The 24146-nt window shown below is 40.2% G+C and overlaps 1 protein-coding gene across 7 annotated transcripts in view; it reads right to left on the bottom strand.

Moving 5' to 3' along the window:
- Window positions 1-24146, bottom strand: part of LOC105919040 (neuronal PAS domain-containing protein 3) — a 1017839-nt gene that overhangs the window by 20263 nt on the left and 973430 nt on the right. For all 7 annotated transcript variants that reach the window (XM_036134634.1, XM_036134641.1, XM_036134635.1 and 4 more), the window contains one exon: window positions 15993-16099. In XM_036134634.1, the coding sequence (XP_035990527.1) occupies window positions 15993-16099 (107 nt within the window). The remainder of the gene's footprint in view (window positions 1-15992; window positions 16100-24146) is intronic.

Raw genomic sequence — 24146 nt, 5'->3', positions numbered from 1 at the left:
TTAATGTATATCTAACCTAGTTTTATTAAAGACCCTGTTTGAATAGGATTCAAAGCCGCATATCTCGTGTTGGAGTTAACTGGATCAGGGTTTGAACACTTGATAGAACGATAGGTGAACAACATGGGGGTTTGCGTTTTCTCTAGGATTGAAAATAGGAACTTTTTCGCAGCATCTGAAATTGGAGCAGATATACATTAAGTTACCTTCTGTTTTTCTCAGTTACAGAGTTTAATAGAGTGGTGACATACAGCACGCTGAGAAGTTTTGTGTACAATGTCTGGTAATTTTTTGAATCCAAAAGAGCATGCTGACATTCTTACAGGATAAATGTACTTTGATTTCAAAACCGCATCAACTAATTTTTGATTTTACAGACACGGCGATCCCCACCAGAGGTCAAAGTATTTATGCTTGCGTGCATTCTCTTACAGGACAATCAGAGGCCCACGGAAGGAGAGGACAGTGAAACTGTGATAAAGTGTCTCATTAACTATTACATTTCTAAAATAGGTTTTCCATGGGATGAAGATGGAACAATGGAAGGTGGTAAGGATTAATGGGGATACTAAACACAATTGGCTAAAATCTGTGCACAGTCCAAATTGAAAATGGGATAAAAAGCTTCAATGTTTGTTTCTTGTGGGAGTGTTCAGTTAATTTCATTACAGGATACAATTCCATATGACTGAAAGGAGTTTTTCGGGACCGAAGTCAACCTCCGGAATTACAGGTAGCACACATCATTTGATATCTAAAAGATTGTCGTGTATGTTTCAGGTTGTATTGGAGACATAAAATTAGGAGGGTCCAGGAATGGGAGGGGGAGTCCACCTACCCCAACCTCAAATGAGTGCACGCTAAGGTCATCAACAGGCAGATGTGGTGGGCCAAAGGGTCGGGAGGCCCTTCAGATTCCAGGAGCCGTGTGTACCAGCCACCAGAGGGTTCAAGGGAAGATCACCAAAGCAGTTTGAGGCACCGATTGCCACTCACGGATGAGGCTGCTGGATTTTTTTTGTTTCTGTTTTTTATTTTTAATAAAAAGATCCACATACAGCTCCACAGTGTGGAGATTGCGATTGGGACAAATTATACTATAAACCATTATCTTTAAGGGCGAGGAGAAGACATCTCTGAGACGCAAGACAGCATGACAATATACACTCACCGGCCACTTTATTAGATACCCCATGCTAGTAACGGGTTGGACCCCCTTTTGCCTTCAGAACTGCCTCAATTCTTTGTGGCATAGATTCAACAAGGTGCTGGAAGCATTCCTCAGGGAGTTTGGTCCATATTGACATGATGGCATCACACAGTTGCCGCAGATTTGTCGGCTGCAAATCCATGATGTGAATCTCCCGTTCCACCACATCCCAAAGATGCTCTATTGGATTGAGATCTGGTGACTGTGGAGGCCATTTGAGTACAGCGAACTCACTGTCATGTTCAAGAAACCAGTCTGAGATGATTCCAGCTTTATGACATGGCGCATTATCCTGCTGAAAGTAGCCATCAGAAGTTGGGTACATTGTGGTCATAAAGGGATGGACATGGTCAGCAACAATACTCAGGTAGGCTGTGGCGTTGCAACGATGCTCATATGGTACCAAGGGGCCCAAAGAGTGCCAAGAAAATATTCCCCACACCATGACACCACCACCACCAGCCTGAACCGTTGATAAAAGGCAGGATGGATCCATGCTTTTATGTTGTAGACGCAAAATTCTGACCCTACCATCCGACTGTCGCAGCAGAAATCGAGACTCATCAGACCAGGCAACATTTTTCCAATCTTCTATTGTCCAATTTCGATGAGCTTGTGCAAATTGTAGCCTCAGTTTTCAGTTCTTAGCTGAAAGGAGTGGCACCCGATGTTGTCTTCTGCTGCTGTAGCCCATCTGCCTCAAAGTTCGACGTACTGTGCGTTCAGAGATGCTCTTTTGCCCACCTTGGTTGTAACGGGTGGTTATTTGAGTCACTGTTGCCCTTCTATCAGCTCGAACCAGTCTGGCCATTCTCCTCTGACCTCTGGCATCAACAAGGCATTTCCGCCCACAGAACTGCTGCTCACTGGATGTTTTTTCTTTTTCGGACCATTCTCTGTAAACCCTAGAGATGGTTGTGCATGAAAATCCCAGTAGATTAGCAGTTTCTGAAATATTCAGACCAGCCCTTCTGGCACCAACAATCATGCCACGTTCAAAGTCACTCAAATCACCTTTTTTCCCCATACTGATGCTCGGTTTGAACTGCAGGAGATTCTCTTGACCATGTCTACATGCCTAAATGCACTGAGTTGCCGCCATGTGATTGGCTGCTTAGAAATTAAGTGTTAACGAGCAGTTGGACAGGTGTACCTAATAAAGTGGCCGGTGAGTGTATACACATTTATATATACACATTTATATATATACACATTTATTTATATATATATATATATACACATTTATAAACTCATGCAAATGAGTTCAAGTATCTTGATGTCTTGTTCACCAGTGACGGTAGAGCAGAAAATGGATTGATTGTGGCATCATTTGCAGTATTGTGGACAGAGTTGCTTGTGGTATAGAAAGAGACAAGCCAAAATGCAAAGCTCTCAATTTACCAGTGCATTTACATTTCAACCATAGATCATGAAGGATGAAAGAAGATTCAGAAAACAACCACCTGAAACAGAAATTTTCTGTAGGAATGCTAAGGGTCAGCATGAGAGACAGGCTCAGGAGTTCAATCCTCAGTGGAGAGTTTGAGAAAAAGCACTGTTCAGGACGAGTCTGCTCAGGTTGTTAGGGCCTGTGAGTATGATACATCCTGGGTGCCTCCTTTGGAGGTTTACATAGGAAACAGCAGTGCAAGAAAGGCCTAGGGCATAGATGGTCTACATCTCCTTCTAGTCTAGGAACCCCTATGGGATCACCCAGAATGAGCTAGAGAAGGGTTTTGAGTAGAAGGATGTTTGGGTTTCCCTCTTGTCTTTCTTACCTCTTTGGGCCCGTTTTTGGAAAAGTGAAAGAAAATACCAGGATGGTCAAATGGAATCAGAATAAAGGAGGAATAAATATTTTCAGATACCTGTGGTATACATTTTTAAGTGAAAGCGTGTTAGATTTTACCTTACATGCACTACTTTGACATACATTTTCTAAGAAATAAAATACCAGTAAAATACATTAAAGTTCCTAGTTGTTCTGTAACAAAATTAGAAAAAGTTCAAGCAGTATGAATTATTTTGCAATGCATTGTTCACTTAGGGAAGCAAACAGCAGGAGCAGTAAGTACTGAACTGCCTCTGCCTTAACATCTGTGTGCAATAACTACAACATTTTTAACCAGTTTACACTGGAAGCCTGAATAAAGACGTAGGGTGCATTATTTATTCTTGCCAATATATATTTGTGCTTCAATGGAAAGAGATTTAACTAACACACTTTTATAATCTATGTCTTCACACTGGCCTTGAGAAAGCGCAACCTACACACAATGTGAAAACAGAAGTCGTTTTTTGTTCACCTTTTTGTTCAGGTTGTAAGAATTTAAAACTGATGAAATATGCAGGAAGTTTAGATCTGTCTGCTGTAATTCGATGTCAGTGATGGGGGCTAAAAAGCATTGAAAAAAAGTCTAATTGAGACAAATATAGGCAAATGTAGACTGAGATGACCGAAAAAACCTTTAGTCTGTCTAATAAACCTGACTCAGTGTCTCCTTCAATTTTAAATGACTCCCTCACTGATTATTCGCTAATGAAGGACAGAGGGAGACAGGGAGAATAGACAGAGATGGGAAGAAAGGGAGTGCTGGAGGCTTGCCTGAGGCTGCAGCAGTGAGACCGCTCGATTAAAGGAGATCTATTCCCTTTTAAAGTTGTTACTTCATTTCACTTTTTCCCTATACATTTTTTTCTTGTGTCATCAACTGTCGCACCTCTCATTCATTGATCTCGCGTATTTATGACATATTAACCAAGTCATCTCTCCTAATCCAAATGATGTGGAAAAATCTCTTAAACAGCAGGATTGGTCAAGCCGATTCCCATGTTTATCTTTATCTCATTTAAAGTCTGAACTTTGATGAGCTATTTTGCCAGTTTAGTTTGCAAAGGACAAAGAGACAACGCTGTACGGTCAAAGAGCCTGGGGCTGGAACTTGTTGAGGATGCACCTGTTCCATTTTGTTTAGACTTCTGAGATACTGACACTGGCCTTTGTCCACATTTTTCGTGTGTGACGCTCTGTCCAGAAAGTGTAGACTCAGTGACTCAGTGTATCATTGTGTTCTTCGTTGTATTGCTGATTGTGAATATCGTGTTCACCATTGTCATTTGTATGCAGCATCTGGTCATCGTCCTTCTGTTCGCAGACAGTCACACAAGCTTCTTTCTGTGTCTTACTGTGCAGAAATGTAACTCTAGCAGAGATTTCATTTTGAGACAGAAATCTCAAAGTCTAGAAAAGTGACAGATAAGTCAGCATGTGATACTGTTGATTCTGTCTCTTCATCCAGTTTTATCCGCAGAACGTGTATTCTTTTGTTATCCTAGTGTTCTAAAAGGTTTGTGTGTGTGTTTTACGACAGGTGTGTGTGTTCTATCTGTGAGCGTAAAATATGCCTTTTTGAGTGTGTGTTGGTAAGGATTCATTAAAGACAGTGTTGGTCCTGAGAGACGAGCTCTGCTAAGACGCCTGCAGGCTTAAATCCACAGTATTCACCTTTTTGTTTATTTCTCCTCTTTTTTCAGCCTTTTTTAGCACTGTCTGTCTGTTGTTGCAGCTTCCACCCTATTGTTGAAATTTCTCTAGGTTTTAGCAAAAAGACTTGATTTGTGTATCTTTTTTATTTTCTTCTTGTTACCTTGCATTCCATTATGAATGTTTTAATGTAATTCGACTTTAATAAGAAAATTTATTATTTGCAGTCTGTGTTTCTCTTTTATTCACCTTTTTTTTTTAAAAAAGCTGTTGTCATCATTATTGGGTAGGTTATTTTAATAAAAGTGGTTATAGTTACTAGTTACTTTTCCCAAAAAAAAAATAACCGAGTTAATGACTGCCCTGTAAAAGCAACTAGTCACTAGGCAAAGCAACTACGCAGTCACGTGAAATTGGATGCCTTTGTTGTTATTGGAACTTCAAATACTAAGTTCAAATAGCAAATATAAAATGCATAAAAAATTATTAAATGGAGTAATATCTGTAAACATTGTACACTAATTTGCATCATTTTAGTGCTTGGAACAAGTCAAGACACCTATCAACTGTAATACAGTTATGTGGATATTATTATTATTATTATTATTATTATTATTATTATTATTATTATTAGCTGTTGTGATGACCCAGGTAATTTAGAATTTGCACAGGCAAACAGGCTTAAATCAGAGGCAACTCGACTTTCGCTCAGTTTTTTTGAAAATGTTTCGACACCAATCCAGAAGTCTTTGTCAAGTGCAAGCCGCCAGAATTGACAAACTCCCGGATAGGTGTCAAAACGTTTTGAGAAAAAATGAGTGAAAGTCTAGTTGCCTCTTAATTGAACCTGTTTGCTGATTGTATTATTAATTATACAGTGTTATTATAATATTATAATATTATTATATTATATTATATATTATATATATTATATATAATATTTTATATTATATATATTATATATATTATTATATATTATATATTATATATTATTATATATTATATATATTATATTATTATAATATTATAATATTATTATAATAGCCATCCCCTGCTTACAGGACTACAGGCACAAAACTAAAGCTGTATTCCAATGCCTTCATTCAATGGCTGGAGTTTTGGGCTCACTCTAGAAACATTCATATTCAGCACACTCTCAACGTAGGGGAAGAAAAGATAGGGCCGTATTTTGTATCATACTTGTGCAATCTGTTTTAATCCTCTCGCCGAGTGCCTATTAAGGCATGTGCCCTTTGAGGAAATATATGACAAAACAATGCAGAAAAAATCAGGACTTAAAAATCATTCATGACCTCAGAGTGGACGCAAAATGGGAGCACGAGTGGTTGAAAAAGGAAAACTCAGATCTGGCAATGAAAGAATTCCCGCAAAACTACAGCGTACCCGATCTTCTCTTTCTCTGCGCGATGCTTTGTATGGGGGCAGGACAAGCGTTCTAAAATTAATACATACCGTAGCTCCAGAAGAAACAATAGTGTCTCAAGATGTGATTTCGCTGAGGTCAATAATCAGACAGATCCGTGCATACATAATGATGAGTAGAGAGCTATTATGACCGTTTGGGTGTGAGGAATTAAACAAGGCCCTCGAACACGGATACAAAGTTGAAAAAAATTATAATGGTGTGACATTTTGAAAAACATAGTAAACGATATTTTTAATAAGTACATCAACACATTTCTGAAAGGCAAACAGCAATCTTCAGATTTTCCCGCAGGAGTGATTATGGATAAGTAAAAGAAAAAGTACATTGCGGATTTCAAAGCCAACGAATGCATACAGCTGGATCCTTCAGAGATTGAGGTGAAGCCGTTGACAAGACAAATTGCCAAGTTAGTCTAAATAGTTTGTGGAGTAAATTTGCTAAAAAAATTATCAGACACAGACTAAAATCCTGAAAATGCCCTACAAATTTTTGACCTTTTGTTTTCAGGTAAGTATTACGTGAAATTCTTTCACTTCTTTCCCGATACGGTTCTGGTTCAGTGGAGTTTTAATAAGAGGTGCCTTACTCCCCCAAACAAAACAAACTTCTTTTTTAAGATAAGATAAGATAGTCTATATTGATCTCACAATGGAGAAATTCACTCGTCACATCGGCTCATACAAGAAGGTGCAGAGTAGGGAAGGTGCATTCAGTTATATACAGTGAATCTTCATATATACAATGGATCAAAAAGAATACCAAAAATACAGAAAGAAATAGGAATGGGCATATGATGTCTTATTGACATTCATAGTGGTCTATATATATATATATATATATATATATATATATATATATATATATATATATATATATATATATATATATATATATATATATATATATATAAAACATATATATATATACATATATCTATATGCCTACATACATACGTACCTACACGTATATATGTGCATATACATTTGTGTATACATTTGTACATACATATATACATGTGTACTGACTTATGTTCAGGTGTTGATAGCAGCAGAAGTCACTACATCAGGATTATTGCACGGGTTGTAGTACAGTGTATTAAATAGATTATTGCACATTAGTTATTGCACATAACTTATTACAGTTATGGTCACAGTTACAGTGCAGCATTGTATAGTCTGATAGCAGCAGGAATGAATGACCTGCGGTAGCGCTCCTTTTTACAGACAGGATGTCTAAGTCTGGCACTAAAGGAGCTGCTCAGCTCCTCTACAGTCTGGTGCAGGGGGTGGAAGGTGTTGTCCATGATGGATGTGAACTTGGACAACACCAGCATTTAAAACGGCTTACACATGTTTAAAACGGCTAAGCTACTTGGAACAGCTTCAGGAGAGAGCCTTGTGACACCGATAGCGTAATTTCTGTAGTAAAGCCTGCTTTTCACAAAGAAATTACTTTTGAAAGAGGCAGAATAAAACAAGCAGCCGGGGTGAGTGAAGGTGCTTTATTAGAATATGCTCCTCTAAAACCAAATCATTTAAATCGCTGGCAGCCAGCTCGCCTTGCTGACCTCCTGTCCTCACTCCAGTGACGGATCATCTTCCTCAGTAGCCTGCTACACATTTTTTTTCATGTGTTTTATACATTCTAATCCAACCCACCTCATTCTGTCTGACCCTTCAAGGGCAATGTAAAGTCCTTTTCTGATTGCCACTCAGAGTGTTTGGAGCTCAAGAACTTTCAAAATAAATTACATAAGTTTTGGCCATTTGTTTCTTGGCCAGTTTGTACACCCACTTGCATGTCCATGTATACAAAGAAATATTCTGCAACACATGGCACCATTTCATATCCAAAAAGACAAGTATAAAACAACCAATACTGCAAAAGAAATAAAGTGTAAAGGGGCAACATTATCCAGCCCCTTTTCTAAATTAAACAGACACCACAATCATGCCCTCTAGGCAGAAGAAATTGAATTTTACTATTCATAATAAGACATAAAGTGTTTCATTTAATCATCCTGTGTAGTGTCAATATATGAGCTACAGGCACCCTCTTCCACATTTGTCTTTTTAAATACAAATTATTGTGCAGGAATAGTAAATATGCTGAATTCACACAGAGCATTTCCAGTCAAATTGAGCACTCACAGCAGTTTTCACAGCAACCTGTGGCTCCAGACAACTGTGGCTCTTAATAACTGTCTTAAAATGATAAAGCAAATCAGTAATAGTTTTTAGATCTATTTGTTCTTGTCATTAGGTTGGTAACAATGTGCCTTTCAACATTGAATCCCACAAATGTCAACATCCCTTTAAAGAAAATGTATCCATCCTGTTTTAACTTTTGTAACATTTATGTTTTTCGTTATTTCAACTACTAGACATAGAAGTAAAATGGTTGCTCTGTGAAAATTACGAGTAATTCCGTATAGTAGATATTCATCAAAAATTATTAGTTGTCTTTTTTTCAAAAGGTCATGTAACATTATCGGCTGTAAATATTTTTTTATTTTGCTGGACTGGGGGAGCCCTTTCTAACTAGAACACAAACAATAATAATAATAATAAAACAATGTCATATTCATATTGTATTTTTCAACAAATATGTATTGTGACAACTGGATAGTCGCACTTTGGTATATTTTCAATCTTTGTAAACACTGTAATTCCAAATATTTCCTAAACCTAACAAATTAGATCCTAAGAGGCTAGGAAGATGTAGCTATGGTATATTAGATGGGCTGTGACCATCTAATATAGAGGAAACAGAGGAAACCTGCTATTTCAATCACATTTATTTAAACAACAGATAATCTTTAGAATAAAACACCACACTAGTCATCAATTCTACAATCATCTTGCTTCCTGTGAATATTCTGGCACTGTCATGTCTGAACCAAAGGCCCATGAGAGAAACACCAGGAGGAGAATTTAGAAGCTAGTCTGGATGATACAGCAGTGAGTACATCTTTTAAAAACACCTTTGAGAGATAATTCTTCTTCCTCACACAACCCTACTTCAAAGACCTGACAAAATTCTCTCTGTGTCACAACAATCAGCTACAGGGGATAGCATATGAGAGAATCTGACAGCAGCTATCAACATTTGACTACCATCAGGCCAGTTGTCCTTGCTGTGAGCTTGTTATTATTTGCCGTTCTGCCTAAACACATTGACTGCATCAGACGAACCGTGAAACACTGCGCTGCTCTGAATGCCTCCTCAGTTTTTATTGCCACTGTAAAATTATGTCTGCTGCAACAAACACTCTGCTGCAAATCATCCAGACAGACCCTAAAAGGCACAGCAAAGCCAAGCTTATATATGTGTGTGTCTGTGTCATTGGGTGTATTGTAACAACTGACAACAATAATAAGATTGTAGAGCTGCAGCTGAAACAAAGCTTCTCAAACATGTGAGACAGAAACACATTCTGTAAGCAGTGTCCGAAATGAACTTCTTGATTTTAGATGTAAAAATCAACCAGCCAGGCATATTTTTTACCGGCCAAAATAATATTAATCCTCACCAGACCTCTCAATTTTTACCAAAAATTAAGAGTGATATTATGTTGATTTTGGGGGGGGGGGGTGGTTGGGAGGCGTGGCTGACTGGACCCTGGAAGAGAAATCTTTGTTTCCTACCTTTGATAGGAAAATATTAAGTTTATTATAAAAGGCACAATATGAATTATCAGATTCACATTCCGGCAATAAGAAAACACTACAGATTATCATTATTCTATCCATGTTGATCTCATTTGTGAATGAGGCGGAGTTTCATCAAGCCTAAACAGTCCAACATTTTTCCCTCAGCTGCCACACTTAAAGCACGCTGGGGTTCACGCTGTGTCTTTACGCTGATCCAGCTGCTGGATAAACAGTGGGGAAAATGCATAAATGAAGACTGTAAAAGGCTCCTTTAGAGGGGAGAGAAGGAAAAATGGGTCTGAGCTAAAGCCCCTGATGTTACAAGTTCCTTAAAATGACCCTTCAAAGTGCGCACCTAAATTATATGTAACGTAATTTTGCGCACCTGAATTCAAGCGCAAGGAACCACGCCCACCGACGCACCGCTGGTTCTGTGTCGTTAAAAACAAAAGAGCATGAAACACAGCTACTGACTCTCCTATTGATTTTAATTGGGACATTTTGGTACGAGTAGAAGGACATTAAACGTAGTGATTCACGTTTTGAAGGCCGGCCGCTGATAAAAGCACCTGGCTCCGAGAGGGCGGGGGGCAAGAGTGGCGAAGCACAGAGACACAGCGCACGTAGTTAAAAAATGCAGAATAAATAAGAACGAAACTTATAAACAGACTAATTGGCATTTCAGAATGCATCTGGTTAGCAGAACTGTTTTCTAATCCAGCGTGCAGCCATGACTGGTTCTGAATGAAGGATTTATCTCCGAGCCGCTCTCCCCCCATGCCTCCTGCTCCGCAGAAGGAGGAGTTTAAACTGAGCTCTGGATGGACAGAGCTGTGAACAGGTCATCCGCAGCCCAGATGGGTTTGGTTATTTTTATGTAATTTTTAATTTATTTGGTACAAACATTTACTCGCCACGTGGCAGCTAGCCCTCTGAAATTCACTCGCCAAACGGGAAATTTACTCGCATTTGGCGACTGCCGAGTGTTAATTTCGGACCCTGTCTGTAAGTGGCCTAGAAATTTCAAAAGTGAAACACACTAGCAAGACTATTTCTCTGCCAAGAAGGACAAAGCATATCTATATGCATTTCTTTTGGAGCAAAATATTTCTAAAACAAAAAAGTATTGCTGAACAATTGCAAGGAGAAGTTTAACAGAACATTTTAGTTGGTTGATTGGTCAATTACAAAATTCTACATCAGAGTTTCTGTGGGAAAGAGCATATTTAAAAATGCTTTTTACCATATGTGCATGGAGTCCGTTTCAATCGCAGCAAACAGTGCTTTTATCGTCAAATGACATAAAACTGGAGGTAGGTCAACTGACTGAATGATATCACAATAGATTTGGGGTCATTATTCTTTTTGCTAGCTGGAGCGGACATTAGTTTATTTTCAGTGTTAACGGGTGGTATAAACAGCAGGAAGCTCCTCATAATCCTTGGAACCATTTAATCCAGTCCCTATAATTTTTTTTTGCCTGCGGAACTTTTAGCATCTTTAACTCCCACCTCCGGGAGAACTTTGAACACGTCCCGAGGAAGGCGGGGGACATTGAGTCTGAATGGACCATGCTCCGCGCCTCTATTGTTGAGGTGGCTAGTAGGAGCTGTGGCCGCAAGGTTGTCGGTGCATATTGCGGCGGCAACCCTCAAACACGCTGGTGGACACCAGCAGTGAGGGAAGCCGTCAAGCTGAAGAAGGAGTCCTATCGGGCTTTATTGGCCTGTGGGACTCCGGATGTGTACATCGATGTGTAACGGCAGTCGAAGCGGCGGCTCAGCTGGTCGCCGAGGCAAAAACTCGGACGTGGGAAGAGTTCGGAGAGGCCATGGAGAAACACTTCCGTACCACTTCGAAGCGATTCTGGTCCACTATCCGGCGTCTCAGGAGGGGGATGCAGTGCGGTACCAACACTGTTTATAGTGGAGGTGGTGTGCTGCTGACCTCAACTCGGGTCATCGTGCGTCGGTGGACGGAATACTTCGAAGTCCTCCTTAATCCCACTAACACGTCTTCCATTGCGGAAGCAGAGCCTGAGGACTCTGGATCGGGTTCTCCCATCTCTGGTGCTGAGGTTGCCAAGGTTGTTAAAAAGCTCCTCGGTGGCAAGGCTCTGGGGGTGTATGAGATTTGCCCTGAGTACCTTAAGGCTCTGGATGTTGTGGGGCTGTGTTGGTTAACGCGGCTCTGCAGCATTGCGTGGACATCGGGGGCAGTTCCCCTGGATTGGCAGGCTGGGGTGGTGGTCCCCCTATTTAAAAAGGTGGACCGGAGGGTGTGTTCCAACTACAGAGGAATCACACTCTTAAGCCTCCCTGGTAAGGTCTATTCAGGGGTTTTGGAAAGGAGGGTCCGTCGGATAGTCGAATCTCGGATTCAGGAAGAGCAGTGTGGTTTTCGTCCTGGCTGTGGAACGCTGGACCAGATCTACACCCTCGGCAGGATCCTGGAGGGGGCATGGGAGTTTGCCCAACAAGTCTACATGTGCTTTGTGGATCTGGAGAAGGCCTTCGACCGTGTTCCCCAAGGGATCCTGTCGGGGGTACTCCGGGAGTATGGAGTACCGGGCCCTTTAATAAGGGCTGTCAGGTCTCTGTACGACCGGTGTCTGGTCTACATTGCCGGCAGTAAGTCGGACTCGTTTCCGGTGAGAGTTGGACTCTGTCAAGGTTGCCGTTTGTCACCGATTCTGTTCATAACTTGTATGGACAGAATTTCTAGGCGCATCCAAGGTGTTGAGGGGATCCGTTTTGGTGGCCTTAGGATTGCGTCTCTGTTATTCGCGGATGACGTGGTCCTATTGGCTTCATCAGGGCGTGATCTACAGCTCTCACTAGAGCAGTTCGCAGCTGAGTGTGAAGCAGCCGGGATGAAAATCAGTGCCTCCAAATCTGAGACCATGGTCTTGAACCGGAAAAGGGTAGACTGCCACCTCCGGGTTGGGGAGGATGTACTGCCCCTAGTGGAGGAGTTGAAGTATCTTGGGGTCTTGTTCACGATTGAGGGGAAGATGGAGTGGGAGATCGACAGGCGGATTGGTGCGGCATCTGCTGCGAAGCGGGCGCTGTACCGATCCGTTGTGGTGAAGAGAGAGCTGAGCCAAAAGGCGAAGCTCTCGTTTTACCGGTCGATCTACGTTCCTACCCTCATCTATGGTCACGAACTTTGGGTCGTGACCGAAAGAACGAGATCCTGGATACAAGCGGCTGAAATGAGTGTGTCTGGGCTCTCCCTTAGAGATAGGGTGAGGAGCTCAGTCATCCGGGGAGGACTCAGAGTAGAGCCGCTGCTCCTCCACGTCGAGAGGAGCCAGTTGAGGTGGCTCGGGCATCTGGTTAGGATGCCTCCTGGACGCCTCCCTGGTGAGGTGTTTCGGGCACGTCCCACCGGGAGGAGGCCCAGGGGAAGACCCAAGATACACTGGAGGGACTATGTCTCCCGGCTGGCCTGGGAACGCCTTGGGATTCCCCCGGAGGAGCTGGCCCAAGTGGCCGGGGAGAGGGACGTCTGGGCCTCCCTACTGAAGCTGCTACCCCGCGACCCGACCCCGGATAAGCGGAAGAAAACGGACGGGCGGACGGACGGACAGACTTTTAGCATCCACATCCCTTGTGATCTCTATGATAAGACCTTTTTTTCCATACATGTTTAAAAGGATGTGTTTGATCCAACCATAAGAACTTATTTGTTGTTCAAACGGGTTTAATGCTGAGACTCTGCCTTCCTCACTCCTTCTCTAAAGTACAACTTAGCATATTTTGCAAAAAATAAAAACTTTTTCACCCAAATAAAAAAGCAATGAAAAATAATTAAACTAAATTTTGATTAAAGATGGTATTGCTTTCTGTCTACCATGAAAATGTTGTTAAAAAGATGAAAAAATTTCCAATGTTCTACAATTTGCTTACTTATTTACGGTCAGCAACACAATTAACAGTGATCTCCAGTGGTGGAGACAAGGCCGGTCCTTCCGAGATCAAGGCAAAGGCTAAGGTTGAATCTTTAGAATTAAAAAAGGTTTTTGGAAAAAAAATTGTGCTTCCCAAACTTTTGCATCGCGTACCCCTTGGAGCTTTTCATCTCCATCCGCGTACCCCCCCCCCCCCCCCCCCCCCCCCCCAAAAAAAGAAACATTCAACATAGGGATCAGAGTTTTATTAACTTGACTGCAGAGACTAAATACATCTGCATTATAAAAGGGCATAACATAATAACATGTAACAAACAAGAACAAAGACTATAACGAGCCTGTTCAGAATACAGCCAAAACTGCGGAGTGTGACGGAGTCCTTGTGACTCTAATGTGAGGGGTGTGCTTGAGAGGACGCGCATAACCCCTGTATGTCTGGCCAAATCGGCGACAGTTTCAGTCTTAAATCGTCTTCCACACATAGTGTGTCGGTATTTAGTTTTCAGGCTGGTCAGACATGAAAATCCTCTCTCCAATAAATATGTAGTGGCGAATGGCATTAATTTCTTGACTGCGCGTGTTGCCAGTTCAGGGTACTCGGTGAGCAGCCCTATCCGGCTCGTCAGCGACACACCGGACGCAGCGACGGGACCATGCTGTGAAGACCGAGGAGGACCTGGAGGGCTCTCCCCGCCAGCCGAACACTCCGCTGCGCGCAGCTCCTCCGTGCGCTGAGGCGCTCGGCTCCTCTTCACCTCCCGGCTGCATAATGACTTCCGCGGCTACGATGACGGAGCCTCTCCACAGCGGCTGGACCCCGCCGGCTGCGATCAGCGGAGGAACCACACCCCCTCCACCGCACGCTGATGACGGCACTCCTCTCCATCTGCGCCAGCAGAAACCCTGCGGCTCCTCCTGTCCTTCTCCGGGGACGTCACAGCTCACCTCTAACCAACTTTATCAGTGTCAAGCCCGAGCCCTACTCGAGCTCGTGCTATTCATTGAATTTAAGGTTGCTGCTTCGCGTGCGAGGCCACTATTGTACGACATTTGATTTTTTTTTTTTTCCTGCATTTTTTTTTTTCCAAAATCTTTTCCCGTACCCCCTGTCATGACGTCGCGTACCCGCTAGGGGTACGCAAACAATAGTTTGGGAATAACTGATCTAGGAGATCCTGTGGAGGCACTTCACAAGGATTATTGTCATAGTCATGTCTCATTCAACTACGATGACAAAGGGGGTGAGAAATCCTCTACCTCAAAAGATCATTCTGTGGCAAAACTACCAGACGTCACCTCGGCCACTCCATGTTTTGAGATGTCCCTTTCCCCGCCGCTAATCCCCATATTTAGCTGGGGGGGTTGGCAGTTACAGATTGTATTTACCAAGCTCTACTGGTGACTGCTTCATTTACATTTGTATGGCCCACAGCGACTTTCTTTACATGTGAAAGCCTCCCCTAGGCCTGAAGGAGGGGGGAGAGAGGGGGGACAACACAGCTCACGTCAAGTACTGAAAGTTTTCCACGTTTTCATATGCCTAAAACATTAGGAAATCCCACTTTTCATGCAGTGAGTGTCACTATATTGATAGGGCAAATGAGAAAGAAACTGCCGACAGGCTGCGAGTGTTTTCACCATTAAAGCTAGACAACAGGTGGACTGATAAACAAATGCAGTTCTACAGTTATAAACATTTTTTTTCTGAGATTGCTGCATCCAGTTGTTCTCTCCAATGGATTCAAGGAAGCACTCCTTAAACTTTGAGGATCAAATGCAGTAATCCATTCTGGAGCTATAAACATTCAAGTGGAATAAGAATTTGCTTTCAGTAACAGCAACAATGTTTTTTTTCTGAGACGACTGTGCGCTGCTGGGCTCTCTTCTGTTGCTTCTGCTTTTAAGTAATATTAAGTTTTTTTTGGCAAGTGAGTATGTGGGTCAAAATCAGAGGGAGTAACATTTTTGCATGATTAAGTCCCTAACCAACCTCGACTCAATTTCTTGAGGCAGAAGGAAACGAGACCAAGCTCAAGACCGAGGCATCGCATTTTGAGACCAAGACAGAGGTTTTGGCTTTGAGAACAATTTTTCCTCAAGGCCAAGACCTCTGTCTTGGTCTCAGAATGTGATGCCTCGGTCAGATTTGTGCCCTCAAGCCCGGCTGATTTAATCAGCTGATTCAGTTGCCATGGAAATACGCATATATGTATTTCCAGAGAAATCAATTAGATAAACAGAAATTAACCAACAGCTAAAGCCATGATAAAACTGTCAGTACTCACAGTCCAGATGACTCTGTCTGATCCCTTCTACGTCTTCTGCATGAATGAACTGGTAGCACCTCTTCCCTACAATGTCCACAGGAGTAAGGTCCATATAATCACTGATTCTGAAACAAAGGGAACGTGTTGTAAAATTAAAACATTTACATATGGCAAGCAGAGCTACAGGTCAGAGCCTCCCAGAGAAATTAACTGCATTATTTATTATTTATAAATGTATTTATTGTTTTTATTTAGAGTTTACAAAAGCAATAAAACTGACCCCTGCCGGTTGCAGCAGATCGCCAAGCACACAGGGCTGGTTCTACTGGGAGGTTCTACAAGTTAAAGGGAATATTTTGTTTTACTCTTGCCATATGTTGACTCCATTTAAAGATCCTTTCCCAGCTATCATTTTCACTACAAAACAAATAAGAATGAACAGGAACATATATCTAATGAAAACAAAACTAATGTGTCAGAAAACATTATCAAAATAATTGTGAAGTCTGTAAACATAAACATACCACAGAGAGTGAATTTCTTTACAAAAGAAAATGTCACAAACTGTTCAAATAATTGCCAAAATTACTACAAATAACAACCCATACCTATCTGGGTCATCAGAAGATAGCTGCACTGTCAGGACAATCTTCCTGATTATGACTAATATCCCCCCGTGTGTCCAGACAAGAAAATTAAAATCCTCTCAATAGTTCTTGATATTGTACCTAAAAAAAGGTCATTGCTGTATCCTGGCTGTAGTTCACCTCCTTGTTTGTTTTTAGCAAACAGCCTTTGAGCTGCCAAAGGTTTATTAGGCGCCCGCCTATGCATTGAAAATGCATGGCGGAGGCCTTATGTTATGCACCTAATAAGGATTTCTTTATTATTATTATTATTAGGTGCCCGCCTATGCATTGAAAAGGCATGGCGGAGGCCTTATGTTATGCACCTAATAAGGATTTCTTTATTATTATTATTATTATTAGGCGCCCACCTATGCATTGAAAATGCATGGCGGAGGCCTTATGCTATGCACCTAATAAGGGTTTCTTTATTATTAGGTGCCCGCCTATGCATTGAAAATGCATGGCGGAGGCCTTATGCTATGCACCTAATAAGGGTTTCTTTATTAGGCGCCCGCCTATGCATTGAAAATGCATGGCGGAGGCCTTATGCTATGCACCTAATAAGGGTTTCTTTATTATTATTATTATTATTATTATTATTATTATTATTATAGTACCGTTAATACAGCCCGAACCAGCCCGTCAACTACGTGACGCTGAGTCGTTTATTTAATGTCGGTTTTATATTATGGTAGAAATGCGGTGGCTAGGCTGCACGCCACTGAGCTATATGCTACATGTAAAAGCCTAACAGCAGCGCGATCTCTCCTCCGCTGCAGGTAAAGAGCCGGGTGAAGCTGACACCCCACCCACAGAAAAAACTCTGTTAAATAGACGGAATGGTTAGTGCTTCGTTTGTGCAGGTTTGTCCCATTAAAATTAGCGTTTGTGCTGTTTTGGTTTTGAAGATATTAAAGAATATTTGTTAAGGTCATCCAGAATTCACCATCTCCCCATTTTGCTTCGAATCCGATCAAACTGGGCTACTTTTTTTAGTGCTTCGTTTGTGCAGGTTTGTGCCGTTAAAATTATCGTTTGTGCTGCTTTGGTTTCGGAGATATTATGAATTTTAATTTCAACCGATGACGTCATCCCAGCCCGCCGCTTCAAAATAAAGTGCTACGGTAAATCATATGTTATTGCCGTCACTGGAAAAAACGTAAGTCTTTTTAATATATTTCTACTGATAAATCAGTAACATTACTATGAAGTTGTGTCATCTACCGAGCCTCCCCCCACCCCACCCCCCCTACAGCATTCTTATAAAATGATTTATATATTCCTGCTTATTGGCAAAGATCTCTTGGGACACATGTTTTTGTTTGTTTTTTTAGTTTCCTGACTGAGGGGAGAGGCTGGAACAGTCTCTGTGCAGGATGGCTGGCGTCCTTAATGATGTTCCTCATTTGTGTAAAAAGATGTGGTCAGATCTACCGTTTGGTCTCAACACTTTTCTCAAGAAAGCAGTTATTAATTTTATATTTTTCTTTTATCATGCAAGTTGTTTTAGCTGCTATTGTAAAATGTGTGTTATATTGTTTTGTACTTTATTCCTGAATAAACATTGCGATTTATTTTGTCTCATTTAAAGAACTTTACTTTAGATAGCAATGTCAAGTGACATTGCCAAAAAAGGCATTTCATTTATTAGAATGTTCAACTGTTTTCATAAAGTCTATTTTTCCTAATCAGAAGGGTTTATTCTTCTTCGAGAGTATAATGTTTATAACATTTTCAAACAATAACTTGGTTATAGTTGATCTTAGTAGTCATAGTTCATTACTCCTCTGAATTAATTAGAATAGCAAACCTTTATTGCTCTACAATAGGGAGATTTGGGGGTGTCTGCACCTAACAAAAGGGCAATTAAAGTGTACAGGCTTATATAACGCAGAAAACATACCCAAACTAAAATCAATAACAGAAAAACTGCAAAAAATAAATCACACTGGTCAGCCTATAAAGTATAACAACACTGTAAGGAACGATCTCCTAAAACGTTCCTTTGTCCACCTAAGCTAAACCTTTAATTAGGCTGAAGGACCATTCCACTTTTTATTGGCTTTATGCATGAAGTGGGAAATATTGTTCAACTATGAATATATTGACTGTGTTATCAGCTGAAAGTATAAAGCATATAGATTGAATAAGAAATGCCTGAAAATATAGACCAATTTGGTTTGTTGTGTATTGAGCTCAGCACAAAATATCAAAAACTTAACGCTCCCCAAAAACTATTGGGCTGCAAATCTTAATGAAAACTTTATTTTATTTTATTCCAAGGTTGTTGTTGCACAAACAAAGCACTGAAAAAGTAGCCCACTGTGGTTTGCTTCGGATCCAGCTCAGCACCAGCAAAGAAAGAAAAACGTAGCACTTTATTTTGAAGCGGCGGTCTGGGATGACGTCATCGGCTGAAATTAAAATTCATAATATCTCCAAAACCATAGTAGCACAAACGTTAATTTTAACGGCACAAAGATGCACAAACACAGCACTAAAGAAGTTGACCACTCTGGTTTGCTTTGGCTCCAGCTCAGCACCAGCAAAGGAATAACAATGTAGCGCTTTATTTTGCAGCGGCGACCTGTGGTGACGTCACCGGCCGGAATTAAAACTTATATTATCTGCGAAACCAAAGCAGCATAAACGCTAATTTTAACGGCACAAACCTGCACAAACGAAGCACTAAAGTAGTTGACCAGCTTGGTTGGATTCAAAGCAAAATGATGGGATGGTGAACTCTAGATGAACTTAACAAATATTCTTTAATAATACATCATTGCATCATAATTTTAACGGCACAAATGTGCACAAACCAAGCACTAACCATTCCGTCTATTTAACTGAGTTTTTTCTGTGAGTGTGGTGTCAGCATCTGACGCATGGCCTTTGGTGAGCTTTGGTGACATTAAGTATTGGCACCCTTTTTGAGGAACTTCCCAGTACAGGATTTGGACCAAACTAACAGTGTACAATCACCCGGTGATACTGGACACAACTATGTTAGCGGCTAACGCTTAGCATGTTGCTAACCGGAAGTAACTCTAGGAAGGTCTCACCAACTTCTGCTTCACAGTTTGTACTTCCTTTAGTAGTTTGTAATGCCGTTAAGATTTTTATTCACATATTTCATTTTTTCATGCTACATTGAAGTATTTAATCATGTTTTAATAACACCAATTTTCCATGCTGCTTGGATGCAGACCTTCTCCTGTCGGCTGGTTTTGACCAAGACAGATCCTTTTCACACTCAGCAGAGTTGATTTAAAATCCCAAAGTGATAAAAGCCTACGACAAGGAACTCGGAAGCTTTGCCTTTGACGGTTACGTGCACCACTAGGCTGGCGCCTTCTTCAACTTCTTCAGAAGTTGAACGATTCTAGTTATTATTATTATTCTCCGCTAAAACGTGTTATTGGATGATTCTGCATCATAAAGGGAATTAGCACACCCTTTGTTTCCCAGCTACTTTTCGTGCTACATGGGTTAAGTTAAACCTTTCTTGTTAAACTCCTCCTACATTTTTAGTGCAATCTGCACAAAACTCCATGCATAATCGTGTAATGGAAGACTAAAAAAAGTAATGGTGTCGGATTTAATAATTTTGACTTTTTCGAAAAGTAATGCTAAAATAGGTGATTGTTGGTCTCTCGCGTTTGAGGATCGTCCATCACGAGGGGGCGCTGTGATGTCAAGAAATCTAATACGCATGAATGGCTGATCGAATTTTTACAAAACCTTCTTTATTCCCTTACTCCCAGTCATAGCCCTGAACTAAAGTGTTAAATATGGTAATGATTGAAACAAGTGGGAGGGGCCTATTTCCAAAAGTGTGAAAAAAACCTTGAAAACTAGAAAAATTCTCCTAAAAATCAATGTTTTGGTGTAATAAGCTCAGATTTTTAGGATGTATTCCTTGAATATGGTGTAACAATTCTCTCACTGCATGTATTGAAGTTTTTTAAAGTTTTTAAAGATTGGAAAATGGAGAAATCAATGTATTCTCCACAAATATTGATTAATCCCCAAAAGAATGGCCACTATTTGTAAACCACATGAACACTAAACATGGATTTCAGTTTGGTAACAATCCAGGCGATTTTGACCTATTTACAAAACATTTAAATTTACATGCAGAAGACCCTAACTATTACTATTTTTTTCTCTGAAACTCTTTTAATAATGACCATAAAAAACATCGAGTGCTTAGAGAAAGCATTCTTGGACATCCAAGAATATTTCCGGAATTTTAGAGAAAACCATTGATTTTTATTTTTTGAATGAGTAACTCTAATTTAATGCCGTTTAACATATTTTAATGAGACTAAGTCACAAAAACTCGGACGTGTAGACCTGTATCTCTCCACCTAATAATAAAAATTCACAATCTAATCAATAATATACACAATATCTTTTCATCTTACTTGTGAAAAGTTATCCCTCTAGACCTGACATAATTAGTCCCTCGATTTAAACAAAAATAAGCCGCACAGTGCTGAGGGATCATTAGTGTGCTGGGCTTGAATCAGCAGGATAGGGTAGCATATATATACATATATATATATATATATATATATATATATATATATATATATACATACATATATATATATACATATATATATATATATATATACATACATATATATATATATATACATATATATATATATATACATATATACATATACATATACATATATATATATATACATACATATATATATACATACATATATATATATATATATATATATATATATATATATATATATATATATACACACATATATATATATATACATACATATATATACACACATATATATATATACATATATTATATATATATATATATAATATATATATATATTATATATATATATACACATATATATATATATAAAACTAATATTATACACATATATATATATATATATATATATATACACATATATATATATATATTATATATACACATATATATATATACATATATATATTAGATATCATATATGATAATATATATATATATATAGATATATAATAGAATATTATATAACATATATATATATAATATACATACACAGGCATCCACATATACATATATACACACACACATATACACACACACTGGGGAAAAAGCTGTTGCAGAACCTCTTCCCAGAGGGCAGCAGGGAGAACAGTCCATGGTGAGGGTGACAGGGGTCTCTGATGATGTTATGGGCTTTGGACATGCAGCGCTGGGATGAAATGTCCTTAATGGAGGGAAGAGGAGCCCCGATGATCCCTTCTGCTGTCCTCACCACTCTCCTCATGTTCCTCCTATCAGAGGCGCTGCAGCCTCCACACCACAGAGAGAGAATGAGAGAGGTCAAAATGCTCTCTATGGTGCTTCTGTAGAAGGTTGTGAGTATGGGCGGGGACAAGGGGGGCTCTCTTAATCCTCCACAGGAAGTACAAGCGCTTCTGTGCCCTCTTCACCAGTGAGGTGGTTTTCACAGACCATGTGAGGTTTTCCGTGATGTGCACCCCCATGAATTTGGTGCTGCTGACCACCTCCACCGTTGAGCTGTTGATGAGCAGTGGAGCATGGCGAGGCTGGTTCTTCCTGAAGTCCACGATGATCTCCTTAGTTTTCTCCACATTCAGGAATTGGCTGTTGTCTCTACACCGGCCCACCAGCTGCTCCACCTCCTCTCTGTAGTCCCGGTCGTTGTCATCTCTGATCAGGCCCACCACCGTCGTGTTGTCTGCAAACTTCACGATGTGATTGGTGGTGAACAGCAGGGGCCTCAGGACGCAGCACTGAGGGGAGCCTGTGCTGAGAGTGATGACATCAGAGGTGTTCTGTCCATCCCAGGCCGACTGAGGTCTGTTGGTGAGGAAGTCTAGCCGCCAGTTGCGAAAGGGGTGTGCTGAAGCCCAGATGTTTGAGTTTTTTTACCAGATGCTGTGGGATGATGGTGTTGAACGCTGAACTGACATCCAGGAGAAGCTCAAAGGGGCAGGTGTGGGTGGGCTTGGAACCCATTAATAATTGCTTGCAGGTCTAGTTTTATTGTTTTTTTATATTGGTTCCTATCAAAGCTATAGCACAATTCTTCCAAACTGACTGGTTGGAACAAGCGACCCCGCAACCCTGAACAGAACTGGTTGGGCAGAAAAAAATTAATGGAAGGAAAATTATTTTTTATTAAACAAACTGTTGGGATGACAATAATTCAGTTCCTCCACTTTACATCTGTAACTCTTTTAGAGTTGCAGAGTTGTAGAATAAATAGATTTCCCATTTTAAAGAAATGTCTCATAACTAAAGCACAGAAACAATTTGTGTGGGTTTTGGTATGGCTAGCACACATCAGCATTAAAAGGTTTAATATGAACAAATTACAACAGGATAGACTGGACGATTTTCCATTTTAGCCTGATAGTGGATGGTTGGGAGCAACTAATGTCTGCAAGGCAAATAAAAGCCCATTTTGTTCTTTGGAGAAAAAGCAACCTTACATTTGTTCATTCTCATAGAAACGTATCCTTAAAATTGAGCTGTAATGGAACTGATGCTTGTCTTTTTAACACAGCAACGATTTCTGTTGCTCCACAGTGAATATCATCATCTGCTGCATTGTATCCACTTTTCCACCAACAAAAAAGCAATCTGTCTACCATCATTTTCCTACTCTTTTTATTATAAAACATGAAGGGGTTATTTTTTTATTTTGCCTGATATGAATCTTTTCAGTCAGGGCATTAGCTCCTGTGCAAGATCCTGATGCCTATCTTCCTTATCTGGTCAGAGGAAAGGAGATAGAACCATCAGAGACATATTTCACCATTGAACCAGGGAGGATTGGGTCATATTCTCATGAATAAGAAGTTTGAACAAGGGAGACAACTTCTTCATTCTTGAAAATAGTCAAGAAACATAGATGCAAAAACCTACAAATAATGTTAAGGCGTACTTTAAAAACTATGTAGAGAAAGCATCCTCAAAATTATCAACTGATTTGTCAGCAAAATAGAATCTAATGAAAGAAAACATGCAAGCCTGTCCTCTCTAAAATATTGCTTTTCAAAAAAATAGAAAAATGTCTTTATTGTTGTAATTTACATTTAAGCCCAAACTTATTTAGATTTAGGTTGAAAATATTTTTTTAGTTTCACTAAATTGTTACGCAAGTTCAGGACGTGGCAGCTTGCATTAGTTTGGGATGTGACAGACTGCAATTCCCATGATGCCACTCAGAAACCTTCCAGGCTTCTGAGTGGCAGTTTTCCTGTAAAGCAGGTTTTTTTAGGACCATTTCTCCACACAGCTGCAGCCCACTAGCAATCTTGATCTTGACTGGTGGAATTACTGTGTGGGGAAGAGGGGTAAGCAGCATGTATATGAGTAATTGACACTGCTAACAACCAATAAGAGCCAGACATTCCTCCTGGTTCTGATTGGTTGTTTCTGACCAGGAGCTGTATATTTCTGTAAATAGCAGTAGGGTTGCTAGAGGAGCCAGATTTTTTTCACAGATAATCTGTTTCA

Source organism: Fundulus heteroclitus, unplaced genomic scaffold (genome assembly GCF_011125445.2).
Source record: "Fundulus heteroclitus isolate FHET01 unplaced genomic scaffold, MU-UCD_Fhet_4.1 scaffold_87, whole genome shotgun sequence".
Lineage (NCBI taxonomy): Eukaryota > Metazoa > Chordata > Actinopteri > Cyprinodontiformes > Fundulidae > Fundulus > Fundulus heteroclitus.
The sequence above is the reverse complement of the archived record's forward strand: the minus strand, read 5'-3'. Positions and strand labels throughout refer to the sequence as shown.